The 12,297-nt window shown below is 41.1% G+C and overlaps 1 protein-coding gene across 1 annotated transcript in view; it reads right to left on the reverse strand.

The window, feature by feature from the left end:
• The window catches only part of PTN (pleiotrophin), a 114,614-nt gene that overhangs the window by 38,151 nt on the left and 64,166 nt on the right, over nt 1-12,297 (reverse strand). The window contains exon 2 of the mRNA XM_014058070.2: nt 2,745-2,854. Coding sequence (XP_013913545.1) covers nt 2,745-2,853 — 109 coding nt within the window. The 5' untranslated portion in view covers nt 2,854. The remainder of the gene's footprint in view (nt 1-2,744; nt 2,855-12,297) is intronic.

The following is a 12,297-nucleotide window of genomic DNA, read 5'->3' on the forward strand; positions in this document are numbered from 1 at the left end:
AGTGGATCCCTGCACTGGGCAGGGGGCTGGATTTGATGATTTTCAGTGTCTCTCCCAACCTCTCATATTCTATGATCTACAGTTAGATGGTGATTAAAATGTCCTGCTTGATTACAAGTGAGGGACATATCGTTCTTCATGTATTGCTGATTTTCAATATCCAGTCACCTGAACAGCATCTGGGGACTACCGATTGATCATACCTGAATGAATTAATTCAATGCAGCAGATCCACTCCGCTGCTGCCAATTTTCAACAAGTTTAAATTCAGCAGCATTATTTTAAGGTAAGATAATGTAAGGATGGAATGGGATGATCAACTTTTTTTTTAAAAAAGAAAGAAATGTGGATGGTGTTTAAGAAAAGAAGCTTGTTGATCAGAAAGGTTGGCAGTTCAGTGGTTCGAATCCCTAGTACCACATAACAGAGTGAGCTCCCATTACTTGTCCCAGCTTTTGCCAACCTAGCAGTTCAAAAGCACGCAAAAATGCAAGTAAAAAAATAGGAACCACTTTTAGTGGGAAGGTAACAGCGTTCCATGCGCCTTTGGTATTTAGTCTTGCTGGCCACATGACCACAGAGACATCTTCAGATAGCGCTGGCTCTTCGGCTTAGAAATGGAGATGAGCACATATGTGCAAGGGGAACTTTTACCTTTAAATATTACATATCCTGGTTTCCTTTACTGATTGCAGTCACGTTTCTCCTTGCCTATTTCATCTCGTGGTTAGCATGTAAGCACATCCTTTTGTTACACTGAAGCTGTCTTAGTTTAGAAAAGAAGTATTTTAAAAGGGATTCCAGAGTGTCAGCAACTAATATCACAGATGAGAAAATTATACATCTTCTCATCTTGGAGCATATTCTATATATAACATTTAACTATTCTTAGAGGCATCTTTGCCGTCTGCACTAAATCAAAAGATAGAAGCTAGACTATCTTTTGGGAGACATTTTGATTAAAAGACCAATTTTAAGTGTCCTGTTACAAGAGTAGACAGCCCCATAGTGGGCAACCCATAGCAGACATATATTGATAGTGGATAAAAACTGTAATCTGTTTGGCACATATCTTCCAAATGAATTGTTTGAATGATTCTGAGTTCATGATATGGAATCTAATTGTGTTGTTTTCCTTCTTTAGACCTAGTTGGGCTGCTCTTATAGCAACAGTAAACTGGATGGCTAATAGCATTGAAAGTCACCTACTTATTCTGGTTATATATAAACTCTGCATGTAAATTTATTTTACTTTGTCTTTTTCTCTAAATTATCAGTATTACTATTGTTGCAGCTAAAATAGCTATCATGTAACTATCAGTGTGAGTCACAATGTCAAAAAACTGAATGTGTCCACTCCTCCTACAATTGCAGGAATAGTATGAGGTTACACACCCCATTAATTATACTGGAGTTGTCAGTGTGACTTCTACGGGCACTTTGTCACCCACAAAAACTCCCAAATTAAAACAGAGGCTCAAGGAATGTGAAAGGATGCCATCTACTGTGATTCAGCATTATGTTATGGGCAACATTACAATATTTGAGAGACTGGCAGAGAGAAGAGAGAGTAAACCTATTCTCCAAAGCACCTGAGCACAGGACAAGAAGTAACAGGTGGAAATCTATCAAGGAGAGATGATCCAACCTAGAACTAAGGAGAAATTTCCTCATAGTGAGAACAGTTAACCTATGGAACCACTTGCTTTCAGAAGTTGTAGATGATCCATCACTGGAGGCTTTAAGAAGAGATTCGGCAGCCATTTTTCTGGAATCGTATAGAATCTCCTGCTTGAGCAGAGAGTTGGACTAGAAGAGCTCCAAAATCCCTTCCAACTTTGTTATTCTGTATTCTGTAAGAACCCCCCAAATCTAGTGAGAGTTCAGGCAACCATCTGATATCTCACAAGATTTGGTACCGATTCTTGAATTAAATATTTTGGATTTTGCAATCTCTGATTAGATTGGTTCAGCTAAAGGCTACAGGGGGCACAGCTGGTGGGTTCCACTCCCGTGCTATGTTTCATGGGATGGTAGCTTCATGGCCTGACTGGGAAAGCATGGAAGTGAAGCCAGTTCATTCTCATCCTGCGAAGGTAGATTCCACAATTTAATTGATAGATGTGATGTGTCACAAGGACCCAATTTGTGGGTTTGCTTCAAGAGGATGCTTTCCAGGGGTGGGATTGAATTTTTTTTACTACCGGTTCTGTGGGTGTGGCTTGGTGGGCATGGCATGGCTTGGTGGACATGACCTGGTGGGTGTGGCAGTGGAAGGACACTGCAAAATCCCCATTCCCTCCCCACCCCACTAACCTGCTTTCCAGCTCCATTCTCCTGTGCAGGGTAACAAAAGAAGATCCAGCCAATCAACTGGGATTCAGGAGAAAGAGAATAGATGGGGGCGGAGCCACCCAGAGGTGGTTTTTGCCGGTTCTCCAAACTACTCACAATTTCTGCTACTGGTTCTCCAGAACTGGTCAGAACCAGCTGAATACCACCTCTGTTGCTTTCCACAAAAACTAAGGACCTGGTTCCTTGCTTTGAAGCCCCACTCATCTCTATTAAAGTTACCAGAAACCAATGATATGCATTAAAGAGACTTAGGAACAACATTGTGCAGTATTTTTTTCACTTAGCTGAAACAGACCACTTTAATACCAACCTTGAGTAAACCAGAGATCGGAGCAGAAATTACAACATACCACCACCTCTCTTAGGTGTCTATAATTATTTGCACTTACCTATTTTTTCTTTTTTGCCAGCCTCGGTAGTGCTCACCGCTGCCAGCAGGAAAATAAATGTGAAGATGAGAACTGCAAATATCTGACACTGTTCTTGCTGTTTCTGCATTCTGGAAATTAATGAGGGGGAAAAAATAAAGTTAACATTAGATGTCAGTAAATAGGTAAGGACAGCTCTGAAGTGATAAAAAGAACAATCTTTGTCATCCAGAATGCACCGAGAATGGATCAAAGGGGTCTAATGCACATTAGTAACAGATTAGAGAATCAGCTCATAAAGACAAGAAACCCCCAGCCATATGGAAAGGCAAAGGTTGTCTTCATTAGCAATCATGATATTCAACAGATAACTTACTACTCAACCATAATTTACAGCATGGAATTCGTCTGCACCTGCAATGTTATTTGTTAACAATGTTGTGCTATCACTTTAGTTTCTGCTGGGTGCGTAACATAATAAACATTCCACAGAATATATTTTCACATTGGTGTAAGTGCTAAATGAGCACACTCACTTTGCTTATCAGCCAATTCCCCTTGCTCCAAAACCTAAATACTGAATTTAAGAGTATTTAATACTAGATTTTTTCTTTTCTTCTCTCTATTAATTCTCTGCACTGTTTATTCTGCCTTAGTCTTCACTGACCTTGTTTTCAATCTGATAGAAACTACACAGTTGTTGTTAGGGTTGTCTATGACATCATCTTGCCAAATATGGAAACTGAGATCCTCAGAGAAATCACACTGTTATCTCAAACATCAAGCATACAATGCATATCAAAGGTTGTCATCCTATTGGATTCAGTGGAATTTAATGTCAAGTATGTGTAGGGTACTACTGCGAGTCCCTTGCACTGCAAGGCGATCAAACCGGTCAGCCCTAGAGGAGATCAACCCTGTCTGCTCTTTAGAAGGCCAGATCCTGAAGATGAAACTCAAATACTTTGGCCACCTAATGGGAAGGAAGGACTCACTGGAGAAGAGCCTAATGCTGGGAAAGACTGAGGGCAAAAGAAGAAGGGGACGACAGAGAACGAGGTGGCTGGATGGAGTCACCAAAGCAGTAGGCATGAGCTTAAATGGACTCCACAGGATGGTAGAGGACAGGAAGGCCTGGAGGAACGTTGTCCATGAGGTCACGATGGGTTGGACATGACTTTGCAACTAACAACAACAACAACAACAACAACAACAACAACGTGTAGAATAATGATATCAACAACAAAAGATAAGAAGAGTAAGGGCAGCAAAGCATGAGAAAAGATTGAATATTCAGTAAAATTTGTATAAATGCATGCTTTTATATTTGCATCACAGTACAATAATTAGCAAATAATTCACTAAACGGGTGGGTGACTTTGGGCCAGTCACTCAGCATAAACTACCTCACAGGGTTGTTGTTGTGAGGAAAAGAAGGGTGTGTTGGATATGTTATTGTAAAATGATACAGGTGGAATACAAATAAATAATATAGATAAAATATTCATGGTGGCATCCAGACATTATGAAGAGGTTTGCCAGTGCTAAAGATCACCAGAGGAAGGAAGGGAGGCATTTTTTATTTTTATTTTTTTGTGGCAGTCACAAATTCGAATAGGCAAGCTAAGTGGACTCCTCTGAGACCTGTGCAAAAACATTAACAAGAAAATGAAAGCAGATGTCAATAAAATTGAGTAGTTTACAAACTAAGAATAACCTAAGAGTGAAGTGACAGCAAACAGCATATTTGTGATCGGAAAGTAAGGTCTGGTTTGGTGGGGAAAATGTATTGAAATGTTATTTGAATGATTTCAAAGGGATTTTTTTTTTACATTCAGTTTCTACATTTATCTGGTTTAATTTGAATGTGTGCATGGCCCTCATTCCAAGAATAACGAATCAAGATTCACATTAATGAGTTAACTAGGGCAAATTATTTGATCTTCTAACTCAGCATCTGCTAGATTTACAAATTGCTTTAAAGTCAACCTGCTCTTTTCCTTATGTTGTCCTAACAAATGTGACTGCAAACCAGTTATTATAGTAGTAGAATCTCTTCCTAAGCCAGCAATATCTTGTCTTTGGAAGGATTGGGGTTTAACCAGGGGTGGGCTGCTATGGGTTCGCCTGGGTTTGGGAGCACCCATAGCTAACATTATGGCTGGTTTTGGAGAACTTCCAAATCCCACCCACCCCACCCATCCCTGGCCCCACCCACCCTGCCCATCCCAGGAGTCTCCATGCGGCCCTTTTGGATGCGAGGTAAATGCAGGGCCTGCACAGAGGCTTGTGGAGGGGGAAAAATGGGCCTCCTGGAAGTTCCGGATTTTGAAGATTGAAGGCGGACAGAAGACGCAGGAGCCAGGACTTCCAAACAGCAAGGGTTTATTGAAAGGAACGAACAGATGACAGTGATTCAAAGAAGCAGAATCCGCGCCAAGGTATTTATATGCGGTTTGTAAAACGGGGAACCAATAGGGAGCCGGGTACTGTCCAGCAACTGCTGATGCAGTACCCCAGCCAATCAGAGTGAGTTAGCTGGCTAGCAACAGGCTATGCTGCGTCCCAGCCAATCAGGGTGCAGCATAGGCTGTTGCTGGCCCTTTAGGAGTTTTTATTAATATTCTACACCGGAAGTCCAGAAACAGGCCCGTTTCCGGCCTCCGGAGGGGCTCCAGAGCCTGGGGGGAAGCAGTTTTTGTCCTCCAAGACACTCAAGGAAAGCCTCTGGAGCCTGGGGAAGGTGAAAATGCCCCCCCTCTGGCGGTGGTGCAGGAGGCTGACTAGGCCACGCCTAACTCTGGATTTAACTGTACGAATCAGAGATCTGGTACAGAGGGCTGATGGGTCCACATGTCCCCACATGTCCCCACTTTTTCCTTTGTGAAGAAATAGCATGCAGTGGTACAAAAGGCATAACAGAAGAATAAAAGAACTTTTTCTCACCTGAAGTATACAGGGGGGAAAAAACCAAACTGATTTGAGTGGCCAAGAACAAAATTATCTGCATTTGGAACAAATCATAACTGGCCTAATGCCACACAAGCATTGGGGATAGAATTAGCAAGAGCACAGATGATGATTCCCATGTGGTAGGACCAGTGGTGGGTTGCAGGTGATATGTCTCGGTATGGGCGTACCGGAGCCAGCCTGGAGCACCGGATACCATTCCAGTACAGTGCTCCGGAGGGCCCACCACCCGACCTCGCTTCTTACCTGTGCTTTAAGCTTTTGGCACTTCCGCGCATGCACATGGCACATATGGCACCTACATGATGCTCCACTGAGCAGTTGGAGTGTCATGGAGACTTGTGGAAGCATCGCAGGTAAGTACGACACATGTATGCGCTGCACACGTGCATATGGGTGACTCTGGAGCCGGTTGGAACGGAATCCATAACCCACCACTTGGTAGGACTCAGAAACTACCTGAAGCATTGAGCATGAAGCTATGCTCATGATTATGGGATCAAAATTTGGATGATTCGCAACAGGTTCATATTTATGACAGTTGCAATGACCTGGTGTCATGTGATCACCTTTTGCAACTTTCTAACAAGCAAAGTCAATTGGGAAGCCCAATTCACTTAACAACCCTGCTTCTAACTGAACAACTGCAGTGATCCACAACAGTGGCAAGAAAGGTCACAAAATAAGGCAAAACTCACTTAACAACTGCCTTGGTTAGCAGTGGAAATGTTGTATTACAGTCTACTCCAAACGTATTCTTTATAAAGTAAGTGGACATTCCAAATAAATTGTCACATGGCAATTGTAATCATGGCTACCAGTAGAAGAACATGTTTAGATTAAGAAGAGAAGATTGTTTATTTATATTTTATTTATTTATTTATTTTATTTATTTAGTTTGTCAAACATGTACTAGATAACAGGTTTATACTTATAAACATGGACATGAGTACATGAAATTAGTACAAATAAATGGAGACAGTCGGACAGGGACGGTAGGCATGCTGGTATGATTATGCACACCCTCTTTGTGGACCTCTTAGGAATGGTGTGAGGTCCACAGTAGACAGTTAAGGTTGAAGCTATGGAGGTTTGAGGAAGTAACAACAGAGCCAGATAGAGCATTCCAGGCATTGATCACTCTATTGCTGAAGTCGTATTTTCTTTGGAACAGTATACCTTGAGTTTGTATCTATTGTTTACTCGTGTATTATTGGGGTTGAAGCTGAAGTAGTCATTGACAGGTAGGATGTTGTACCAGACAATTTTGTGTACTAAGACAATCTTAGACCAGCAATATATCTCTTCACTGTCTCTTTTAGGGTATTTGCCCTGCAGCTACTGGAAAAGTGAACCTAGATCTTACATTTTAGTGAGACTGATCTTGAGGGAAACAGCCTTTCACATCCCATCTTCAGGCAACCCTCACCATTTTCAAAAAGGCAGGTTTTAAATTCACATTGAAAAGACAGTTAAAAGATTCCGCCTCTAATCTGACAAGGGAAGATGCAATTCTCACCATGAAATGTGTTTGAAAATGTCATTTGGCACTCTTAAGAGACTCCTGCTGGTAGCCATCTTGTGAAAAAGCCACATAATTGCTATTGATGCATACTACTGAGAACGGAATCCCTCTACTGCAGAGAGCAAAGCACACACAACTTCAGTGAAGACTGTATTTTAATATTTGGAAATAGCACAGAGCTGCTTGTAAAGGTAAAGGTTCCCCTTACACATATGTGCTAGTTGTTCCTGACTCTAGGGGGTGGTGCTCATCTCCATTTCAAAACCAAAGAGCCAGTGCTGTCCGAAGACATCTCCATGGTCATGTGGCCAGCATGATTAAACGCCAAAGGCTCATGGAACGCTGTTACCTTCCCACCAAAGGTGGTTCCTATTTTTCTACTTGCATTTTCACATGCTTTAGAACTGCTAGGTTGGCAGAAGCTGGGAGAAGTAACGGGAGGTCACTCTATTATGCGGTGCTATGGATTCAAACCACCAAACTGCGACCTTTTTGATTGACAAGCTCAGCATCTTAGCCACTGCACCTTGACATAAACGTTATTAGATGATTAAAATGGACTCAAAAATCTTATTAATATTTTAATATATTAATATTTTAATATTGTGTCTATAACTGATGGTTATACACACCACTGTTTAGACTCCCCGAGACTCATATTTAATATAGTATTTGTCTACCATTACTATTTTGTGATCATATTTCAGCTGTTTCACATTCATAACTGCCTAATACACACAAATTTCCATGTATTTCCCCCCAAAATATGTTTTCTAAACAAAATTAGAGTAAACTTTTAAAAATTTGACTAACTCAAATAATATAAACTTTTGATATGTGGTTTTCTCAGTTTTTTCACCTTTCCGTTTCCAAATATATGATTTTTAGTGCAAATTGTTTCTAATGTATGCTGTATTTGACTCTGATGGATGACCTTCATGATGTCTTTCTTTTTCATTCCTTCAACTTTGGAAAGCCAAGAAGGATGGCATGACAAATAAAATATGTCTGCAAAGCAAGAGAGACATTATCGCTATCCACAATGACTATCTTAAAAGAAATAACATGACAATACATCCAAACATACATGTTGCAAAGGTGCTTTTTTCAAGAGACAACTGGGCTTTCTTGTTTTTTCCTTGAAGATATTTTGCTCCTCATCCAAGAGGTGCAGAACTAAAGAAGCCTCTTGGATCAATGAAATGTCTTCAAGGAAAAAAAAACTAGAAACTGCCTCTTGAAAAAAGAACCTTTTCCACAACCATGACCTAGATGACTGAGAATCTCCATAGACAAACATACAGCATAGAGTTACACTGGCACAAATGGCATTTCAAACATGTCTACTCAAATTATTGGGGAAAAATACTTTTGGGATGAGCTTCTCCCATGAGTTTCTGCCATTTTATAGTTCTGTTAGTGTGGTGTCAGTTCCGTGAACCTGCCATCTTCAGGGGAAGAGGGGGCACCCTGATTCATTGTGCATCTTTATTACGCTTTGTATGCTTTTATACTTTATTGCCCTCTCTCCTGTATATCCTGCATCTTGTAGCCATTGATTTATAACCTTTAGCCTGGCACCTAGACACTCTGGCATTTTCTCACATTTGGGGAATGTAAGGAAGGAAGGGTTATGTGGATTGTATCATTCAAAAGTTCCCTTAGCACTTTCCCAGAGCGGCTGGTACAATTAACATCTTCACACCTGTGGATTGGCTGAATCCACACTGGACTGTTGGGAGGGGTTTCAAAATTCTTTTATTCTAACTGTATGACCTGAGGGCCCTCAGAGTCTGCTTTACTTCTGCCCCACTATCACTTCTATTCAATAAAAGGTTCCTTTTGAAATGCTATGTTTCAAGAGCCTTTACTTTCTTCAATAAGGAGGAAAGGCTGGAACTTACAGATGGACATGCTCTGGGTCCACAATTCAGCCCAAAATTTTCACTGTCATTGGAGTGGGGGGTTCCCAAGAAATGTGTCTTCTCTATTACGTCCTCTCTACAGAGGTATGGAGAACCCCAATCCTACTGGTCTTTTGGAAGATTATGAAGATCAGGCTCTTCCCTAGTCAGTGGACCTAGCCTATTGGTTTGGGAGCTCTTCCATGGAAGTATAGCATGGCTGTCCTTCCCATTTTGTAGTGTGGCTCCTGACCTGTTTGTATATGTGTGGCTATTTTTTTTATTATTGTTGTTATTTTTTTGTTTGCCACCTAGTGTTTTAGTGGATGGAGGTTTGATAAATAAAGGAATAAATAAATAAGTTACGTAACAAGGGTAGCAATAATAGTAGAGTTTTCAATGGAAGGAAGGAAGGAAGGAAGGAAGGAAGGAAGGAAGGAAGGAAGGAAGGAAGGAAGGAAGGAAGGAAGGAAGGAAAATTTCATTGATCTGAGAACTCTGACCAATTTCCCAAATTCTGCCATAAAAGCAACATATTCTATGAAGTTCAAGTACATGTAATTGATTCAGAAATGTCATGTATTTTTCTCGACAGATGAGGTTACCAAAATAAAACATCTGCCATTATGAAGGGGAGAGGGAGGGAGGGAGGGAGGGAGGGAAGGAAGGAAGGAAGGAAGGAAGGAAGGAAGGAAGGAAGGAAGGAAGGAAAAGTAATTCTTGATTCTACATTTGAGAACTCAACAAATAAAATAGGAGGAGACTTGGGAATTGTATGCCGATGTGAGTTTAGTTTAACTAGGCTTTAAGTCAGTATTCCTCACCCTGATGAGAATCAGGCCATAGGAAAAATAAGTAGATCACATATCTTCACATACCTCATCTATATTCCGCAGTGCTTAGCAGATTCATAGTTTGGATGAATTATTCTATTGATTACTCTCTGTAGAAATATGTCCGTGAGTCATAGATGTCAGGCCTCATATTAAAAAGAAAAGAAAAGCATCGTTCCTCATTCACAATAACAGAATATCTAAAACGTGTTGTTAGAGGATTGCTCAGACCTTTTGGAATATTTTATCCATCCATCCATTTCTGCCATTTTTGAGGTTATTTATTTAAGAATAATAGGAACTACCAGTTAAGATTTCTTTAATCAACTGACAGCCCTGGTGATCTATATTTTTCTGGCACTTCAGGAGTGCATTAAAAATTCATGGGAGAATACTGAATGTAGGAACTTTATGTGGGTGGGGATATACTATTCCATATTCCCTGGGGCAAAAATCATTTATCCATATTTTAATGCTACTCTTTAATCTTACTCCTAAGGCAATTTACAAAAAGAATAAAGTATGTGCAGAAATGGGGGGGGGGAGCACTAGACTAAATAATTTTGATAAGATGAATGAAATATCCCGAAGTGAGATGAGAATCCCCCTCCGAGTACATTCATCAAGCGATCAAACATACAGGATGAGAGGAAAAACTATGAGAATGGAGCAATTCAGGAACTTACAGCCATTTGAGTTCCCTGGTATGTAAGTACGTATCGGTGTATTTGCAGGTAGAAGCGACAGTTAGTTTTAACCATTCAGTTGTGTCCGACTCTTTGTGATTTTATAGGCAAATGCTCTTCATGCTCCACTCTGTTATTCTAAATTATACAGTATATGATGAAGTTATAGAATATATATAAAGTGTTACACCTGTTATCCAGGCACTTGTCTTCCTTTTGGTTTTCCTCCAATGTAGTCTTCTTTTTACTCCTTAATCCACTTACTCCTACCATTCTTCTCTATTATTTTATAAATCCTCTTCCTGTTTCATCTTCAATCTGCCACCTTTTATATTCATTCCATGTGGGCACATAGTTCTGGGAATTACAACTGGATTCGTCTCGGGTTCAATTGGTAGGAAGCTTTCTGCCGGAAAAACAAGGATGGGCCGGTGGGGGTTCACACAGGTTCGGGCAATCATCTAGCTAGGATTCTGCTCAGTTTGGCGAACCTCCAATTGCCACCTCTGGCTGGCCACACCCACCCCACCTCTCCTACCCCACCACGCCCCTCCCAGGAGTCTCCACATGGCCCGTTCATTATGTCAGGTAAGTGCAGGGCCCACATGGAAGCTCGGAGAGGGGAGGAACAGGCCTACTGGAGATTCTGGAAGTCCAGAAACAGGCCTGTTTCCGGCCTCCAGAGGGCCTCTGAAACGGGGGAAGCAGTTTTCACCCTCCCAGAGACTCAAGGAAAGCCTCCAGAGTCTGGAGAAAGCAAAAAATGCCCCCCACGGTGGTGCAAAAGGCCAACTAGGCCACACCCGCCATGGCCACACCCACCCAACAATGGGTCAGCGAACCTGTTGCTGCAATTTTTGAAGCCTAACTCAATTCAAGGCAGCTTGGAGTTGTGGGGAAAGTTATGGTAACTTTGTCTACCCTCAAAGGGGAAGCAGTACAATTTCTTTCGGACACAGATCCAGAAAAAAAGGAGAAGGGATTCAAAACTGCTCAAAAGTACAAGGGGAGTTCATAAAATAAATGGGAAAAAACAACAGTTAATAAGAGTTTGATAACTGGAGCCATAAAAGCGTGAGATGTAATGAGAGGAAGCTTCAGACAAATGCGGTGGAACAAGTTTCTTCTCCAGAGGAGCATGAAAGAGAAGCATTACTGAGAAGAAATGGTTCATTTCACCATTGATTCCTCATAGGATTTTTAAAAAAATGAGAAAAAATTAGCATGTTGTAAAAAGCAGCAATATTTTGACTTAATTGAATTCATGTGCTGGCTTGAAAGCAAAGTCAAAAGCATTTCTATAGGCCTCTTTATAAAACGAGTCTTATTTTACCTCAGAAGAGACTCATACACTTAGATTTGTAGAGCTATATAGCTGATACTGTAGATGTGAGAAATATTTTAAAGAAATGCAATAAATAAACCTCATCTTGCCTTTGCAACAAACCTGTTAGACCAGGGGTCCCCAACCTTTCAGACCTCAGGGATGACTAAATTCATAATTTAAAACCCCGTGGACCACTAATATGATCTACGTAATGACTGGCTGGGTGGCCGTGGCTAGGTGGTCATGTGACTGGGTGGGCATGGCCAACTTGATGTCACTCACATCGAGGGGCGCCTCACCAGCCTCTACTCGCCCCTCGCCAGCCACTA

This window comes from Thamnophis sirtalis, unplaced genomic scaffold (assembly GCF_051295495.1).
Source record: "Thamnophis sirtalis isolate CommonGarterSnake01/CBP01778 unplaced genomic scaffold, rThaSir2_p1.2 scaffold_9, whole genome shotgun sequence".
NCBI lineage: Eukaryota > Metazoa > Chordata > Lepidosauria > Squamata > Natricidae > Thamnophis > Thamnophis sirtalis.